The sequence below is a fragment of the Mycteria americana genome, chromosome Z (assembly GCF_035582795.1).
Source record: "Mycteria americana isolate JAX WOST 10 ecotype Jacksonville Zoo and Gardens chromosome Z, USCA_MyAme_1.0, whole genome shotgun sequence".
NCBI classification, from domain to species: Eukaryota; Metazoa; Chordata; class Aves; order Ciconiiformes; family Ciconiidae; genus Mycteria; species Mycteria americana.
This window is the reverse complement of record NC_134396.1, coordinates 18,627,403-18,648,044: the sequence shown is the minus strand read 5'-3', so window position 1 is coordinate 18,648,044 and position 20,642 is coordinate 18,627,403. Positions and strand designations below refer to the sequence as shown.

At 38.0% G+C, this 20,642-nt stretch overlaps 1 protein-coding gene across 1 annotated transcript in view; it reads right to left on the bottom strand.

Annotated features, from left to right (window-relative positions):
• Positions 1–11,598: 11,598 nt before the first annotated feature.
• ARSB (arylsulfatase B) overlaps positions 11,599–20,642 on the bottom strand; it is a 73,894-nt gene continuing 64,850 nt past the window's right edge. Inside the window, exons 8-10 of the mRNA XM_075527250.1 lie at positions 16,586–20,428; positions 15,581–15,741; positions 11,599–12,635 (exon numbers count right to left, since the gene is read on the bottom strand). Of these exons, the coding sequence (XP_075383365.1) occupies positions 20,163–20,428 (266 nt within the window). The 3' untranslated portion in view covers positions 11,599–12,635; positions 15,581–15,741; positions 16,586–20,162. The remainder of the gene's footprint in view (positions 12,636–15,580; positions 15,742–16,585; positions 20,429–20,642) is intronic.

Sequence of the window (20,642 nt, the reverse complement as noted above, 5' to 3'; positions counted from 1 at the left end):
GTTTTAGCCTTGGATAGACAGAAAACATACTATCTAAAAGTTATTATGTACAGAATCAATGTACAATATCTAGACTATCTGCCTGTGAGGACCTAGGGAGAGATCAGTGCTGAGTGGCAGAAAGCACGGAGATGTTGTCTGCAGAGAGAAAGGAAATGGGAGGAAGGTTTGGAAGGAAAGACTGGGAGCTGTCTTTAACCACACTGAATTTGAATTGATGGCTTAATTCCAAAATATCCAGAGAGATATCTTGAAATTTTCATCTCTACAGGAGAAAGTAGTCTAGGGTGACTCAGGAAAGTTAATTTAATAGTGTGCAGATTATTGTGATACTAGGAACAAGTAAAGGGGACATAGGACAGAGCTGCTTAGAGCTTCCATGGGAAAGTGATGAAGAAAACACTCTTCCAGACATGCAGACCAATGCAAGGCAGCAGCATGCATTCGTCAAAATAAAAACAAATTGAAGAAATAAGGTCAGTTAAAACAGAGTGTCTCATAGACTGAGACCTTTAAAAAGAAGGCAACATGAGAAGAGAGAGGAAGGCCTTTGGTGGGTGTTAAGAGATATCTACTGACCCTGGTTGAGTATTCTGAGATCTCACATTCCAGCTCTGAATCAAGCTCGGTGTTTTGGGGACAGTAATTGTTAAAGTAATTTGGGACTCAGCCAGTGTGGTACAAGCAGGAATCCACCACTGTATTTTAAGAAGGCTGTAATTGAATGCAGACACTCAGGCTCACTGAAGAGATCCAGATTTATCACTGTGTCTAATCTGTATTTTTGAAACACATATTATTGTAAGTAGTATGAAAAAAAGCTGTCTAGCCAAATAAACGTTGCCTGACACAACAGCAGTAACAGCTGTTTTATCTCCTTTCCCATAATTTGGGGCTATAGGACAGAGAATATTTGTAAGTGCACTTTGAGGCAGTAATTCATGGGAATTCAAATTAGCAGTATCCTTTCTACTGAACAAACTAAGACATCCATTAGGTATAAATAATTAAAGCAGCTGGGTTTTAAATATGACATTCATCTATTGAAATTCCCACATTAATACCCAGCTATGCTAATCTATTTCTCTTCTAATGTCTTAAAACCTCTTTTCATGTCCTAAGGAGTGCTAAGAGAAAACATATACAGTCAAATGATTTAATGATCTTGAGCAGGATACTATGCATATAATATTTGAAATTACTCTATCAACTCATATATCCAACTGAAAAAAAGCACCGCCGATACGTTCTTCAACTACTAGCTTATTTATCACAAATGAGGCATTTTCTAGGACTTTGTCCAAAATATCCTACAGTTCTACTGGCTGTGTTACAAATTATAAAAGGAAATAGTCTAGTGCTATTTCTAGGAATTCTATATCTCAAAGTTATTTAATATTTTTCATTCATCAGTGCTAACATCATTAGATATACAAAAATTTCAAAGATTATAACACTACCAAGTTTTTCAAAGCAATTTAAAACTTGAAGAAATTGCTTAAGAATTGGGAAGATCCACCCAAACTATCCGAAGAAATTCAGTGAAACAGGCTTCTTACTCCATAACCGCAGTTCTAGAATAACTGCTTGAAACATTTTTTTTGGAATTAAAATGGGCATCCCAGTGAGCAATCCTGCCTAGGAAATAACTCAACCATGATTACACTAAGGCTTCCTAAGCTCCATGTGGAGTGTCAGTGAGACTCAGAGCAGCACAAATCAGAGCAGTTACAGACATCGACTACTCCCACTGGCAGTTTGTGCTGCTTTTGAGCTCATTTCCACACATTCCCCACATTCAAGGATGGGAAGTTGATTCCTAACATACTTTATGCTTGTCTGGATGCTCAGGATTGTACACACTGACCAAGGCATTTGCAGGATGGAAAAGGAGGAAAAAATGATGATGCAGATTGTTTTTTGTTGAATTCCCCTTCTTTGTTTTCTTTGTCCTGTAGACTATCGCATTTCCACACCTTGCAGTAACAAAACTGTTCTTACAGAAGATATAATGATGCCTTCCAGCCCAGAAGTCCAAATTAGTGGTCTGTCCTCATCTTATTTACTTGTCAGCCACCTGTAATACAGTACTTCAGGGTGTTTTTGAAATCCTTTCCCTTTCTTGTCTCATGTCACTCTAATTTCACTCTATTTTCCTTTCCTGCTTTTCTCATGAATGTATTGGAACCTCCCTACTTCTGAATATGGATAATATGAAATGATCACATCCATCTCCTAAATGAAATTATGCAACAGGCTCAATCTATCAGCCGTTTATTTCCAGACTCTGTAAAAGAAGGATGGAATTCTCATTTACATGTATACGGTTAGATGTGCTGTCTTTAATCACACTTTCACCTTGATCCTTGTTTCTCCCTCAGAAGCATTTACTTTCTGTTTTGAAGCTTATTGACTGTACAGCCAAATTGGAAAGCACGCAGTCTAGTGCTTTTGCCAACACTATATATTTCAGTTAAACCAGAACTCTGAAAATAAACAAAAAAACCCCGCAAAAAGAGTTATTCTGTGTTTAAATTTGAGCTTCCTGAGAAGTTACTCTTTTTCCGTCTGCTTGGACCTTGCCACAAACTATTCCAATACACTCAAGATTCAAAAAAATAAACTTTGGAGGACATATTGTACAAGCCATCTTCATTAAAAGAATTAATTTCATTTTTCCAGAAGGCAGTTAGCACGTAATATATAATTCAAAAAATAACCTTGAGAGATGGTTTTAGCTGTAAAATACCTGCAACACCCATCAAATATGAATTGAAAATAATAACGTTACAGGTTAGAGCAACTCTCTCAAAGAAACCCCTGCATTAACATTAGCATTAACACATCCTTCACATCTTGTGGGGCTACATCATGTTCATGTTTATGGCCTCACTACAGTACTAATCTGACATGTGTCAGAGTAAAGAGATTCAGATGTCCTAAGCAGCCTGGGGGCACACAACAGCATGTCTCTTCCAAAGAACAAAAGATATGCACAGTACGTAACCGACATTAATTTGGGGATGATCTTTTAATGTGGAGGATCAAATACCAAGTCTATACGACTTGGAGGAACCTGGATCTTGCTAAAAGAAAAGATTTGTAAACTAATAGGGAAAATGCCTTTTAAACTTGAATCCTGTATTTTTGATACGGCCTGTTTACAGACTCCAGCACCGACTCACACTAGGAGGCTTTTCTCTGGCAATCACTAATCACAATTAAGTACTAACAGTTACAACGTAGCAATTTCTCTGTAACTGGGCAAACTACAGAGTATTACAATTTTAGCTTCCTTGGGACATACCCACCTATTCTGAATTTTAACAGAAAAAATTTATGTAAGATGTACAAAGAGGTTTACGCTTGATACTTTAAAAATTTAAAAGCTTTTGAAATGAGATTTCATTGTGCAGTGCAGTATACAACACTAAATTCAAGACAGTCGGCCTAAACATCAGACGCTTTCAAGGAGCATACACTGAATAAACTTGGAAGAGTGAGCAACCATTTACTTAAAACTAGCAAACAAACTTGCTAATTTTACATTACTTTGAAGAAAACATATAACCTCAGAAGCTGTTCAGAGAGTTCGAACAGGAGTCTAGAAAAGAACCCAAAATTTTGTCAGCACACTTACAATGGTTCTGGTATCTGAAGCTGTTAATGACAAGTAACAGAATTCTTTTTTGGATAATAATGTAGAGCCAAGTGAATGCAATAAACTTTTTTTTTTTTAATATAACACATTAAAGTGTTTGTCTTAACATAGAGCATAGTGCTGCATGAAGCTTCTTTGAAAATATTGTGCCTTTTCATTAAAAAATGGCATTTCAGTAAAGTAATACTCTAACTTTGTATTTCAACTTAATAATGGCTTGTATTTATTATTAAGCCACAAAACATTCATTGAGTGTTTCAGTTTTAAATTCCATGTAATTGAGCTTACTGGTTTTTAGCAATGAAGTGTTGTGCTGACCAGAATGCTGGTTAAAACAAACCTCAAAAACAAGTTTAATGACTGAGAAAACCCTGCTGAAGGAGCCTGATAATCAGGATTTATGGCATTTCCCTGTAGAGAGCATTGTCCTTCTCCAATTATTCACTGAAAGCTGAATCCATCACTTTGTTTGATAGGGTATCTCTTCATCAACTTTAACAGAATGTGAAAATCAGCCTGAATATAAATAGATGAGACCTAAATAGGAGCTTTTGCTGGTCTAGAGGTTGAGGATTCTGGACTACAGGCTGCTGAACTTTTTGGGGGATCCAGCCCTATGCTAAAATATGTATTTCTCACTACCCTTGGCTTTCCTTTAAAATAGACTGGCATTTTCCTAACACTTCCTTTCACCTTATTGCTTATTTATCCTTCAGGTGCATATCTGCGTATGTTAGCGTGGGAGATCTGTTGGGATCTTTAACTCAGGCTTCTCCTTGCCACATTATAAAAACTCAACATTTGAATCCTTGTCTTAAAATAGGTTGATGGCTCTCATGGAAAAAGGTCGGGTTTTTTCACAGCCCTTAAAATTATCTACACTGTAAATAGTACTGCACCACCTCACTACAAGGGATGTACATTTCTCTTCTAGGCCATTTGTTTGAATTTGTGTATGTTCAGTGGTAACCCTGCCTTCTGATGAGTCAATTGCCTTGTCTCTGTGAAATAATCAAATAATCTTATTCCCGTCTTACAGTCAGTTCTGACTGCCGCATAAAACTTGTTTCCGCAATAGCTATCCTTGTTAAAGACAGTTAATTCATGATCTGTTGGATCACACACTTACAAGCACTAAACCAGCCTTTTATTTCTCAGAAGATTCTCTCACAAGCTAAGTGAGCGTTGGCAAGTCATACTGCATCTTTAAACATTTTGTGCGTAAGTAGAAAACTTAAAATTGCATTTTTATGTTTTTCATCTCTATAACAATTAAATTAGCTTTTCAAGAAGTGATGAATGATCTACATTAAAACACAAATGAAAATGCTTAGCTGGAGATAACATTAATGAAACACTACAGTGATTAGTCCTAGGAATTTGTGCTTTCATTATTTGAACAGATAAGATGGAATCAAAATAATAGCTTGGAAACTCAGTATTTTCATTTAGCTGCAGATGGTACTGATATTGCAAGGACACTGTAATTATTGAGAATAATAAGGAAAAAGAAATAAGAAATGAGATTTAAAATACCACAACTGATTAAAAGTAAACTTGTTAATGATGATAATTATAGGGCTAATAAACTCAAGAGGAAAGAGAAAGAAAGAAACTAATTACAGGGAAAAATAAGGCACGTATTGACCAAGAGTAGGCTGCATAGTAATTAGTGCATGCTTTTCCCACAGTACCAAAACACCCGTAAAGAGCTGTAGTGAATAAAGAAAATTCTGATTTGCAAAGCCAAAATAATAGAAATTGCAGTTTCATTGTATATCTTACTTAGCTATTACCTACACCTTAGGGCTTGGCATCGTAGCCAAATTCAATAATTATACAGCACATCAGCTGTAGTTCACAAAATAATACCATGCTGGCCACTGCACAGTAATAAACCTGGCTAACTATCCCAGTGAAACCTTTAAAATATGTGTTTTTGCTAAGTGAGTTAGTTTTAACAAAATGGTAAATTTCAGCTTCCTCTTAAAGAGTTTTTTTCCAGCCTTTTCTTATTTGGTAGTTGGGGGTCAGTTACACAGGAAAGTGGTAGGCACATTTGCAAAGTCACTGAATGACAAGTAAGCAAAAGTCTTATCTCAACATCAAAACTAATTCAGTTGATCATCTTTCCTTGGAGTCACATTTGGTTATGAATCATTGAGACAGCATTTGGAGAAATTCCTAAAGAAGAAAATTCTAAGTATAATTTAGTAAACTAAGAAGAATTAGACCTCTACTCTGATAAGGGGAAGCATCATGTTTTGTCTGGGAAATCACAGCGTGGCAGGGACACGCTCATGGCCATTCTGAGCACTGCAGGAAGACAGGAGATGGTGCAAGGTCATTAAGAAATGGTTCCATGCAGCAGTTTCAGACCAAGTACTACACAGTGAAAATTAGGATTAAAGCCACTGTTAATATACAGAATATATATTCTGGCTTTGGAACAGCAAACAAACAAAACCAGCCTCATATGGCAAAGTGCACATGGTTTCCCAATAATGTAACAGCAGCAAAATTAACAAAACCCTAAGCTAAGTGTACAGCAGAAGCTTTTATGTATGTCCTCTGCTTACTGTGTGTATGCCAGTCTTGTGGATTCACATTTTTGGAACAGTCACCATTTCTAACACGTTAGATACTTGTGGTTTTGGCTGTCTGATTTCAATTGAAACATCTGACTCAGAGCCAAATCATGGTCTTTCCAAAACTGATTGTAGGCCAAGTGGACTTCAGGGAGCCCAGATAGAGTATATGCAGTAAAACAAATAAGTATCTTTTTTTCCTCTTGTCTTTCAAATTAATGAAAGAACTATAATGGCTCTGAACCTCCATTAGTGCTATTATAATCTGCATAAATTAACCACTCCCTCTTTAAAAAAAAAAAACAAACAGCAAACAGGATTTATTTGTTCATAGTCTGGTCATAGAAAATAAATTCCAGTGAATAAATATTTTGCAACTCATACGTCTACTAGATTATTTGAATCACAGGTATCTTCCATTTTTCTTATGTAAATACAGAGAAAGAAGAACTATGTAACTCACAAGAATAAAAATCAAGATTTTTTTTCCCTGTACTTGGGGAAACCCTGTTTATTACCAGAGAAATGGATGGTCCATGCCAGAATTTGAACAAATGATAATCATGGCTTGAGGCAGAGATCCAAAAACTGAATAAATATGAGGAGGTTACACATTTAGGCATTTAATGAATTATGTGCAACGTCCTTTGCCCCCAAAATTAGTTTACAATGGAATTATTGTGCACTTAGAAACTGTTAAAGAAAAACGAACGTATTAAAGTGTTCAGCTAAAATAACTTGTAAACAACTGAATAAGTAAATCAAAGACTTGGGGTAACATGGTTGTACAGTAAGTGGAACTACATTCAGCATCTTTATATTGCTTTATTTTTCTCTTAATGTTCAAACTAATAAAAATGAAAGACGTCTTTTTTACCCCATTAGTACACCATTAAAATTCAGTTTCACTGATTATAGTTCACCATCCATTTTTTTCTCTAGTAATTTTATTTTAACTATATAATTAGGATTTCCTGTTGGCTTTTCCTTTTAGCTTTTCTGATTACAGTGTTTGTTTAAATACAGCAGGTGTTTATATCTCTAACATCTTCCAGAACAGCACCAAAAAAACCCCTACCAGAGACAGTGAAGAATGCATAAATGAATGACCCTTAGATTCATGTGTCAATAGAGAAAGTTGATATAATCCACCCTCAACAACACATTCTGTCAACTCAGCTGAAGTTGCCAATATCATCACATTTGCGATAGAGATACAATTATGGCTGGAAGATTCCCACAGCCCTGCCAGATTCCTCAAGGGGATTAGCACTTGTCTGATTGCAGTACACAACAAAGACATTGTTAAAATATCAGCGCATCAATCAGGAGGAATTTGGAGACTTCGAAGTTTAAAAAAATAAAACAACTGTGGGAAAAAGAAGCAGTTACAACAGTTAGGTGCAGTTATGTTCATCTGATTTACATGACACACTCTCTGACAAGAGTTTTATTCTTAATTTGTTGGTAACAAATTTAGAAATAACTTTTAAAAAAATCATTAATTAATATCAATAGTTATTTGAAAGTACTTCAGCTTTATGTGATCTTTTCCCACAAAGAAGAAACTAGCAAAATATAAAGGAACATTAATCACCGTTAACCATGAGTCTCAGGCTCCTAATTAACAGAGTGCAGAGACTGAGACTGCACTTCCCTATGCTATTGCCAGTGTTCCTTCCTCCCAGCAGCTGATTTCAGAAGGTGGTGCAGAAAGTCTTAAGGTGGTGGACCTTTTAAGAACAGGCTGTAGTAATTGCCAACGCATTCTCTTCTAAATCCCTCTCTGCTTTGTAGGCAATGCGTAAATTTCAGCTGTATAACACTCACTGATAAGAGTGGCAATGAACAATACCCTCATCATTTCCTATGAGCGTAAAAGTCATTGTGCTGGAATTTACTGTTGCAACTTCCTTATAGTAAACACACAGAAATGTGCAGGCTTTTATTTTGCTAATTTACATGAATAGTTTCTGTCACTGTTTGGGTATGGATCCAAGCTAAATGTCATATACCAAAGGTGTTAACTATAGGGATATACTCAAACTCAAGGTGTAAGAATTCACCAGAACCTTGCTAGGATTTCCCAAGAAATTTGCACTAGCTGCAGGAGTGGACTTCTCAGAACTTCCTATGCAAGTCCAGCAAATATCACAGTTTTACAAAATATTCCAAAAATCACTCTCTTCAAAAGCATGTCTAACAGATTAGTTGCAGAAGTGACTAAGGGTGCATAAATTCAATATATGTGGATAAAGTGCAGCACATATATTGAAAACACAGAGAACAGCAACCAGAGATTTCCTAATACTGCTCTCCTTACTACATTTGTTCCTACTACAAACAAGTCTTACGAATTTGACACAGTTCCAACCGAGTTTGCAGCTCGTGTCATGCTTGGTAAGTCTTTCACTGCAAATAATCTGATTTTTTTCAAATAGCACTGAGGTCTTCCAATGAAGTCCGAGGGCATGTTGACACCAGCATGAACTTCAACAAATCCTAAATGACAACAAGCAGCTAAAGCAACTGGATAACTTTTTTAGTCCAGAGTCCATGGACTTTGCAATGACCATTGTAAAAATATACATCCATCATTTATAGCATCACAGAAAGATGAATAAACAGAAATGATAGCAGCAAGTAAAACTGTATGGCAACGTGCTTGCTCTCTCCAGTATGTTACAACCACATTCTACAACTGATGCAGCCAGTGGTCATCGGATGAGCAGGCTTATGCGCTGTTAGGACAGAAGTGTGCTTGGATGGACATACTGCGCTCACAAAAAAATTGTCTGGTTTTAAATTGTATAGCTGGCCTTAACTATCACCATATCATCAGCAGAGAAATAAAGAGTCTGTCAGAAAGAAATTACAGACTGACTAGAGTTGAGGTACTCTGAGCATGAAAGGATCCAATTGTTACCGCTACATAAATATGCAGAAGCATGCCACCGTCACATGCTTGCTAGAGACCAGAAATAAAAAAAATAGAAAAAAGGGACTAACATCTTTCTAATAACTGCATAGTACTTACTGGTATAAACTAGCATAGCTCAGTAGAGCTATATCAGTAGAGCTATATCAGCCTCCTAACATGAAAATCTTGGCTCTTCTATGACTCTTATTATTCCTCAAGAGTTTGGAATAATAGAGCTGAAATCAGAGAAACACAAAAGCATGAATTCTCAGTGAAACACTCATAACTAGATGATGTGATGAGAGCAGGAACTGACAAGAGAAAGGCCAGGTCATGAAGTTTTCAGTTTGTACGTGCCAACAAATCATTAAAGGTGCATGAGGATTTGCAAATGCTACACGATTTGAAAATCTGTTCTGCCTTTAATTTTTTGGTTTACTGCCTTTGAGAGGAGAGGAATGAAGAGTGTCAGATTACAAAGTGACATTCCTACTGCTGACCAGAAAACATTGGATTTCCTTGTTTGGACCCTAAGGGAAAGAACAGTAGCCATTGTTATGGCTTTTTGGAACTTGATTTCTAAGCAGTAATGTAAAGCTAAATAGGGGCCCATTTTATAACTATAGAAATCTACCAGATTTACTGGGCTCCCTGTCTGTATGGGCTTTATTATGGGTCCACAAAAGAAAATTCTGTCTTAAACATATTTTTTGTTCCTAGGGTTTATAGCTATCATTTGATCTTTATGAAAAAACTTCTTTCATTTCCAGGTTTTTGAGCAGAAGGATGAGGAAATGGAGATCATAACATTTTCAAGGCAGTAAATTCTATTAATGAGGGTTCCTAGTATTAGCAGGTTTGTTTTGAAACTGAAGTTTTATGAATAAATGTATGTTTGATATCTTTCTCTGGAGTCATATCTAGGTAACATTTATTTTAAAGATAAACACACAATGAAAAAACCTAAAATAACACTAAACAAGAATAGACTGTTTGTAATATGCATAGATTTAAAACCTGAGAGAGTTATTAACTGAGAGAGTAAGTTTCTCTTCTTCCATCAGTGACATAGGATAACAGTTGTCGGCACATCACATCTTCAGATTACTGTTCAAAATAAGCCCATGATTCCACAACACATATAACTTTATCAGTGAACAAGAATCAAAGAGTTTTCCCTGAACTGAGAACATCATTCCAGTTTATATTAGAAATGGGAATCTTTAATTCTGCGCTACAACTGGACTGGGCCAGTTCATAAAACAAGCTGGAACTATGACTGCACTCAGGTTGAGTGACCAATAACCTGAACAAAGTCTTTCCAAAAGGCACCGTTTTTGGCACAGCCCTGTCTCTATTTCTCACAATATCCTCTCCTCTCCCTCTTGTCATATGGGCAACTAAGACACACAGACGTTAATTAATCGTTAATTAATTCAGAATCTTCTGAGTGCAGCTTGTGGGCAAATATCTTTCATGAACACTCCGTTTACTTGAAGCTAGGGTTTTGAGTGGAATTACTCTGACTTTCACCCTGACGATACAGAGGGATCTAGGCAGTAATCAGCTCATAAGACAACAGTGGAAGGAAACAGTGCTTCGAGGGTGCTGCAGTTGTGTGTGCATTTTGGGCTCAGAGTTATGGAGCTAAACAATGCCAGATCTCTACTACATCTAGAGTTTTGATGATTATCAGTGCATTATAGTCACTTATGGCCTGGCTAATGTTTAGGATGAAACCAAGTGTTCCTAAACATTTTCTTTTATTCTAATGCACATCAGCAGTACATTTATGCAAAGCACAATGAAAATAAACTATGGATAAAACCAGCACTTACATATAAAAAGAGGCCATTACTTTATTTGAACATGCCATCAAACAAATGTCATTAAATCACATTAAGTAAAACGATGGATAGTGGCTGCTATTAAAAAGTCAGCTTTTGCTAGCAGCTCGTGATGCTCACAAATACATTTCTATAGGACATGAGAAGAATGACTGTTAAACAATATTGTTATAGCAGGGTCTCAGCATCATCACTGCTTCTGAAAAAACAGATGCTAATGCACTGAGTAAGTTCATCTTGGTATTTAGAACCAGAGACCCAAAATGTGAAACTTAGAAGTACAAAGAACTTAGCTAAAGCAGAAGATGGCTTTGTTTGGATTTGGGTTTTGGATTGGCTTCATACATATTTTATGTCACAAGTTAAACATAAAATGCATAGTTCACTGAATAGTACAAAAATCCTCAATAATATTTGTGGGTTAATAATTAGACTTGCCTCTTAACACTACACTCAGTCTTTAAAGCCAGAAATATGGTTTCTTGCAATTTTATTTTGTGCTATAAAAAGAATAAGCATTTGCATAGAAAATCTTCCTTTTTGTAAGAAAATGCTGTCCATTTTCTAGTGGTGGAATAATAAATACAGAAAAAAATTACATTTTTTTACTACACCATGTCCTTTTCTTTACTAGAAAGTAAATACAGAAAAAGGGTGAATTCTAAAAACTTCTCCACATAAAACAATGTACATTAAATCCCTGTGTATTGTGGGCAGAAATAATTACCAAAAAATCCTGTTGTTAACAAGCAATTATAACTCAAGGAATTTCAGAGACCTTATACCTGCTGTCTCTAAGAGACAATCTCTCAATCATTCACTTCTGTAAATGTTTCTTCAGAGTGGGCTACTTTTTAGGGCAAATATAAACAGAAATGCAATTGTTCTACTCTATTCCCTCCTACATTTTTCAAAATCCAGCTGGGATATTTTCATAAGTCTTCTTTGATATTATAAATGTGCCTATTTTTTACTCAGCCAAAGGCTGTGCCTGGATTTTTCAGCTGTTCTGGATTTTTTTTTTAGGCTGACTTTATGGCAAAAGAAAACTCAGTAAATTCTTAGCCAGGCTTCTCCACTATATTAGTCTTGGAGCTTTAGCTAGAAGCAGAATAATGGTAATGTATATGTTGCTATTATTCAGTTGTTTAATATACCATGACCATGCTCTCTTCATTATAGAGTAAAGCCAAAACAGAACTGAAAAGGCAGGCGAATGACTTTGTTTCTACAACATGTCACTGCTGGGGCAGGGGGGTGTGACCAGACCACACTAATAACCACCTTGGGATTATTTCAGACAGTGCTTTATCAATCAAGTATGACTTGTAAAACAGAATATTTGAAAACAAAGCAAAGGGGACAAACAAAGAATTAAAGTGAAAATTCTGTACATCTATAAGAGCCACCTACAGGGCAGCAGTGTTTTCATGGTTCTTGGGATGGCAGTTACGATGATTTTCACAGCCTTTTAAAAAGGCTCCTCTTACCACTAATACACAGGGCAGAGGGGAAAAAATTATGACCCTCCAGAAATTGACTGTTTTCTCAGATAAACCCACACTGCTGAGCAACATTGAGAAAACAGTTTGGAGTCACAGAACTGCCATGACTGTAATCTATAGAGGAAAAAAAGAGATACTTGTTACAGTGAGTTAAGTAGAGTCAAGCTGGAACTGAGAGAATATCTGCTAGAACTAAAGTCAAGCCTCTGACTTAATACTCTCAAGATTCATCTTCTCACTGTTCAGAGAGACCTGTTAAACTTTTTTCCGCAGTGAGGCAGGATAAATGTAAGGGTAACTTAAGGGCTCAGATGTCCTTGAATAAGCCGTTTAAGAGCTTTCTATCCAATAAAAACTGATGACTTCTACTTCATGAGTGTGCTGGGAGAATGTACACAATGAAGATAGGCTCCAACATCCCTGGTTAATAGGACTATTGAGTGATGTTCCCAGCAGAACTGTGGATCCCATGAAATGATTTGGGCAGGCCACAGAAGTCCTGATCAAAGTTTTCCATTCATTACCATGGGCTCTATGCCCAAAACTACTCAACAAGCATTGCTGAATACCAAACACAGCTTACTTTGTTTGTATGTGTATTCACTGCATTCTAACTCCTTGTTTGCTTGAAGAAATCGCAAGAATGCATGGCACAAAGCAAGACAGAGCGCTTTTATTTTTATCACTGTCCTGAATGCCAGAATCTGGCAGCCTAGAACTGTGGCTTTGGTGTAGTACCTTGTTGTGGCTTTTGAAGACTCGTCCAAATAAGCACTGCATTCCTTAGATCCAAATCTAGCAATTCTGACTGTATTTTTTTTCTAACTATAGTCCTGCAGACAAAATATAGCTGCCTTTGTTGCTATTGAGTTTAGCCAGAATTAGGGGATCAACATCCGGTAGCTGCTTTGATGATGGCAGCCGGTAGTCACTTTTTTGAAACTTGGCAACAGATATATCGCCAACCTTTCCAATATCTCTCCACTCCACCCCGCAAAAATAACACTCTCAGGAGGGAACACTAACACAAGAACTTAAGGCATCATCCTCTTTGCCTCTGCTAGCCACAGGATGCAATTATCACAAGGGCCATCACTGAACCCGTCCACGGTTGGATGGCTGACTCACTCTGCCTGCTCTGTGCCAAAACATTTTTACTGTTCCTTGCACCAGTTCTGCTCAATGTAGATGAGCTCATACACACATTGTACGGCACCGGAAGAAATGTGACAGCACTGGAATCAGAAAAAGATGCTTGGGACCCCAGGGAACTCTCTACACCATATATTTAACCAGGATCTTCCCATATAACAACCCAACTTGAAACCGAATCAAGTCCACTGCCTGCAGCTGACAAAGACAGTAAGCTGAAAGAGTTAAAACGCTCAGTTGGAAACCTGCTGCCAAAAAAATTGCTTAAAAACCTCCTCAAACTTAGAATTGCTGGGGGTTTTTCCCTTCTCTTAGCAAAACCACTACTTTCCCATTACAAACCTCAGCTTATTTATAGCTAGAGAGACATGAAACCTATGGGTCCACTTAGGGTGGAGCTACAAAGGAGCTGCCAAGGGAAGGGCTGGGCTGTAGAAAGGGTCCTGTGACCCCTCCATCACGTCAGAGCTAAGGTTAATGTTTTGAGAGAGACATAGCCTTGAGGTCCAGCTGGAGGGGGACTGTGGTGGGCTGCCAAAGTAGCAGCTAGGCAGGAAAACAAATTCTCCCTTGACAACTGCTATGTCTAGGAAATGGTTTGGTGTTCCTAGGCTAAGCACAGCCCACACCGATGGTTAGATTCTGGATCACCATGTACTGCTTGACATGATATATTTTTAGTTTGTCAAGTTTTCTTTCATTTAGACTGTTTGACTTCTGTGTTTTGTGATTCACTTGCCTATTTCTCATTTGGGTCTCCCTGGTTCTAGGATTACAAACATGGCTACACATACAGACCATGTGTCTTTGTGTGCCAGACTCTATCACACATGCCATATCAGTGGCTCTGTCACTGTCACCACCTTCCATCAGAACTCTTTGGTAAGTCTGCAATGGGGTGGCACAGGTCTAATAGGATTCTCTGTGTAACCTCAAGCTCATTTACTGCTTCTTAAACAAAACATTGAAGAGCTTTGGGAATATCCCCAGTAGCCTTGCTACCATTAAACCACTTTGTCAGAAAGCAAGATGAGAGGCAAATCCACAGACGCCAACAGGGACTGCTAGTGGAGCTTCAAATCCACACAGACCACAAGGGTTTGAACTCTGGGTTCTTCTGCTCAGAGATTCTGAAGGGGACTAAAATCAGAGTTTCATCCAAGACCCATTTAGCAACTTGAGGAAAGTTGGACAAATTATTTTCAGGCTGAATGTAGGCCCTTTGACTCAAGAACAGGTCCAGATCTTCTGTTTTGCTTATAAAATCGTCCCTTCCTTGTTTGTGTGCATCTTTTTGTAAATAAGCAATGCAAAATGAGTAGCCACTGTGAGTATTCTTCCTAAACTTGGTTACTTTTCTGAAGCTTAAATCATTTCTACAATATAAAAATGAAGACTTTTGAATTAAAAATGCTCAGATGTTTACTAGATTAAGAATGAATCTTAACTTGGAAAGGGATGAAATGAGGTTTTATTTAGAGAGTTCAAAATGCTTGCATTTTTGAATGTTGCTCAAGTAACCACAAAACATATAAAGAATTCTTTATTTCCCAATTTGAAACAACTGAACAGTATACAACTCTTTGCAGATGCCAACCTAAACGTGTCAGCCAGATGTTTTTTTTCCCTAACCCAGTTCAATTAAAATATTTTATGAAGGACCACCCATGGAAAATAATTAGGAAATAAAATAAATAATTATGTGTACTGTAGCTGAGAAAATAATGAATCCTTGGGTTTTAAAATATAACAGAGGAAACAGAGCATGAATTTAATACCTACAGAAGACAGTGACATGCCACAGTCTCTTCCTAACAGATGAATTATATGAACTACAGTATCAACAGGATATTAAAATGCAGATTGTAGGACATAGAGAAAAGAGAACATATAAAGGCTCTGCTTACCTCTGAAATTAAAATCAGACGTTCTTTAATCTTTTCTAACTTCAGCCAAGGAGCTGACATTGATGGGAGACTCAAACACATTAATTACTTCAGCTTTTACAAGTTAGCTGATATTTCTTTCTTTGCCATGAAATTGGGTATCAGCATAAAAAGAACAGTACCTGTATGAAAAATATCATTAGCAAAAGTTCCCACTTTTGTGGGTAAGCCAACATCTTTCCTCATGTAATATGAGTGCCGAATGCTGAATGACACACAGAATATAGGGCAGAAATTCCCCCCGCCCCTGAGTCCAGCCCCTTGTTATTGTGGCAACCACATCCTGTAACTGCTACTATAAACTAAAATGTTATATGTGTGTATTGACTGAGAACAGTTAGCTTTCTAGTCTTACATGTCTGCTTGTTAGACAGAGTGCTAAATAAATATTCACTATGCAAAAACCAGCCAGCTCTTTCAAGAGTGAGAATAATGTAAATCCATTGGATCTACTTGCCTTATATACTGGGGAATGGCTGTCAACTTCTCCATCTGCATTTTGAATGCAAGAATAAATTAACCAACACATTCTGAATAAATGAGGAATGGAGTACTAAGCAGATGGAAACTCTGATATTTGGATGATTTACTTCAAAAAGGCATTTGAAGGCCAACCTGTATCATTAATGCATAACATAGTAAATAGAAATAGTAACTCTAAAAGTTGAAATAGAAATAGTAACTCTAAAAGTTGCACAAGGTGATTTGACACCTTATTCTTTCAGAACCCCATATTCCAAACCATGTTACTAACTATATGCTACAGAAAATTAGGATATGAATCTTAAAGTTGCAGTACTAAACAGATAAGTTATAAACAAGCATAAATCATTATACTAGTATAAAATAAACAAACTGCAATAGTTAGGAAAGGGAACTAAAATAAAGGTTTTGCTAGAGCTACTGAAGGAAGATGCAAGCTTTGTCAAGGTGATACAACAGCTTATAAAAGGTTTTGTTGCTTACATTTTCCATCCCTTGCTGTGGTCAGCCTCAGTTATCATAAGGAATCTTCAAAAGCTCCAAAGTGAAACACTGCTGTGCTCTGAAGCCAAGATTGTCACAGTCCATTTGGATGTCTCAGATTTGCAGGACAACATACTCTGTAAATTATTTTCTGAGCTCATTAGGAAAGAAAACAAACACACACATCAAACAAGGGCTCAATCCCCTTCATACAGACTAGTCTAACATATGAATTCACTAATTCATCCCTTAATTCATGAGGTTTCTAACTCACAAGTTGTCTAATTCATAACTCATAACTCATGCACCTGCAAGCAAAATACTTACCTAGCTGATGATGAGAGTGCTCATCCTTCCTCCTCCACCACGGTGCAGGCCTCCCCTGTGTCACACTGGGAAGCACGAAAGCCTCAGCAGTCTGGCTGCTGTTGGATATGCTTCAAAACCCTTTTGGGTAAGCTGACGTATTTATAGCTTCCAGCTTGGAAGTTTGATCTACACCATTTCCATAAGTTAGTGGATTCTGAAGGAACTGCCAGACAATCAATAGCAAGGATTACGGCTGCAGGAGACTGCAAGCTGCGGGCGATAATGGCTGCGTAAGGACCTGTAGCCCTTCCTGTGGGCTGCCTACGTGTTGCTCTCATTTCACCTTCATGGCGCTGCTCCCAACACACGTCGGGCCTTTGCATGAGCTGTGTGTGAGCTAAAATCTGAGCAGGAGTTGAGTGAACAGTCACAAATGACAGAAAGAAAAGCTTAAATGTGTTAACGAAATGGAAGGAGATATGACCAGGTATCGGTTTGGAGACTACTTCTGCAGAACATATAAATTCTTTTTGATATTTTAAAGATATTGGTTAATATGAAAGTTGCTAAATGTAGTACAGTAAGAGCTTCTGTCACAGCATATGTATTTTACCAGTAAAAATTCAAATCACCTGGAAGCAGGTCACAAACAGGTGATTCTTCACACAGTGTCTAGTTAAGCAGTGGAAACGTGCGATTGTGTGAATACCAACAGTTTACAAGGTATTTTAAGGCTGTGCACTATGCCCACGGACCCCAGTAGAAAGGTTGTGCAACCTCACAGAAGAGAAAAAAAATCACTGAAGGCAACTAAATACACAGAAGTTAAATCTCTGAGGCTCTGAGCAATTGCTTAGAAGGGGAGGGACAATCTAAAGGGCTTATCTCATATGCTTGCCCTGGTCATATCCTGCTGCAACCATCTGCTTTCAGCCACTGATGGATGAATGGAGAAGGATATTCAACCTTAGTCTAAAACAGGGTTCCAAAACATATCCAACCAAACCACAGAGAATATACGTTTGCCCACCATAGGAGAACTATTTCCTCCCAAACCATTTTAGTTCTTTCCCCATCTTCAACACTGAAGACAGTGAATGAAATAGAGTAGAAAAAATACTGAAATAAAGGAGCAGAAGTGACAAAGGAAAGAGATAAACGTGAGGCTCTCTGAGAAAAAGACGAACAGCTGAACAGGCTTCTGGAGAGTTTTGGCTTCACTTCTACTTGTAGGAAAACATCAAAGGTGGAAAAGGCAAGCTAGATTAAAGACAGTGTGTAACAGAGAAGCAGCTGTATCAGAAAGCAGGAATTTCTGTTCATTTTCAGTTCTCTTAAGTTTCGTCTTTTCCATACTTTATCTTTCTATTTTAAAAAATGCACAAATTCTGTCAAGTCTGTCTCTTCATGAATCTGTTACAACTAGCAAAAGTCTCCTGAGGGAAAACTGGGAAAAAGTGTGCAAAATTTTAGTGCAATTTATAGGAGTTGGTCCTGGAGCCAGAAAACAGGCAATTAGATCCCTACTTTCCAGAGAGGATGACAGCTAGAGCTCTGCAGCCTGAGAATTTGGCTAAGGACACTGAGAAGCAGAACCAGAACTCTGGCCAGACCCCAGAGGTTTGAGACATTAAGAGAGCTGGTGGGTTGATCTTGCATCAATTTGATGAGTAACCGAGAAATGTTGCTTGGCCTGGTTTCTTCATGGCTCAGAGCCCACTTCAGGATGAAAACAGTCTCTGCTATGGTAATAAAGAAACAAAATCTGAGAAGAAAGGATACTCAGCAAGCAGGCAATAAAAGTAAGGTTTTGTTCGTCATAGAATCATTGAATAATTCATGCAGAAAGGGCCCTTTGGAGGTCACCCGGTTGTTCCTCACCACTACCAACTTCAGGGCCAACTTCAAATTCAATCCAACTTCAGGGATAGAACACATTGCTCAGCATCTTCTCCAACCAAGGACTGAACATCTCCAAGGATAGGGATGCCATAGCCTCGCAGTTCCCATATTTGACTAACCTCATGGTGTGATTTTTTTTTTTTTCTTATATTGAATTGGAACTCCAGGTATTCCCTGTGTGCTTCTCATCTTTGTGCACCTCTGAGAAGTCTGGCTTCATTTTCCCTATGTGCTCACATCAGGTAGCTGAAGATAGCAATTTCCCCTTTCTCTTTCTTCTCCAGCCTAAACTAACCCATTTCTTTAGCCTCCCCTCATTCGCTCTCCTCCCTGTGATCATCTTCGTAGTGCTCCAGTGGACTCACTCCAATTTGTCAATACTTTTCTTGTACAGGAAAGCCCAAAATGTGATGCTGTGCTCCAGTGCTGAATAGACGGGAGTAAACACTTCCCCTAATGTGCTGGCTACATTCTCACTTATATGGACCAACATGTGGTTGGTCTTCTTGATCAAGAGAGCACATGGCAACTCTTGTCCTATTTATTGTCCAGCACGACGCCTAGATTTTTTTCCCCACAAAAATGCTTTCTAACTGGTCATAGCCCAGCATGTACTCCTGCATGGGGCTATTCAACCCAGGTGCAGGACTCTGACTTTGTTGAACTTCATGAAGTCTTTGTCCACCCATTTCTTCAGCCTGTCAAGGTCCCTCTGCCTGACAGCCCTGCACTCCAGTTGACCACCGCTCTCTACTCCAGTTTGATACATTAACAGCGAACAAGGACTAGGGATTTTGCTGTATTCTGGGAGGTTTGTTTTTTTTTACTGTGGGAGATTTCCATCTGTACCCTTTTCTGGATGGAGGTGCATGTAAAAGGCAAAGATTATTATGTCAACTGTTGTATTTTTTTTCTATTCTTTACAGATATGTAACAGCTTCCAATAGAATTTGTCTTCTGGACAAACATGAAACCAAAAATCAGTTTATTCCACAAGATGGATGCATTCTGGATGTCCCTGCTGCCATGATTCACTGCAGCTTTTTAAGAAAAGTAATCTCTTTCAAGGAAGGAGGCAACATTTTATCTTCTGCATTAAAAGCATATTCTGGACAAAGAATATCAGAACAACAGATTTATAATTTTATCAACATTTCACATAGAATTGTTGGGAAGGAGTGAGTGGGAAAAGACTGAAATAAGATTCCCAACATATTTTTAAGAGTAAGAAATACTGAATTACTCAAGAAATGAGCTCACAATTAACAGTAGTTTAATAAACAAGGTAAGAAATATGTGACTAGGACCGTGAGTCCATAAACCAGACTCTGCTACAGGGCTGTTTTGCAGGATACAGTGCTGTGCACTATGCCCAAGGACCCCAAGCCCCAGTTGTCACTGGATCACAGTGGGGATCCTCATCAGGGTAGAACACAGGCACTGAACGTTTATAATAGTACTGAAGCCGTGACAGCAGTTTTTCCACCACCTGAGGGTATTTTTCAGACAAATCATTTTTCTCTTCAGGATCACGAACAATATCAAATAGCCAAAGTCTCTTTGTTGGTGGATCAGATGATTGAATCTTTGATTCATTGAACAAAGATGGTGGAGGGAACCAATGACTGCAGCCTGCAGAAACAGGAAGAGACCAAGGGTTAAATCTCAGATACAGAGCAGCAGTGTGGAGACGTAGACTTATACTGTAATCGATGAATTCACTAGGTCCCTTGACAAGCCACTGGCCAGTGACTGTTGCTGCATTCCTTAACTCTAGGCCAGCACCAGAGTCTCTTTAGTCCAGGGCTTCCTATACAGGAGTCCTATTTATACAAAAAAGCTGCAC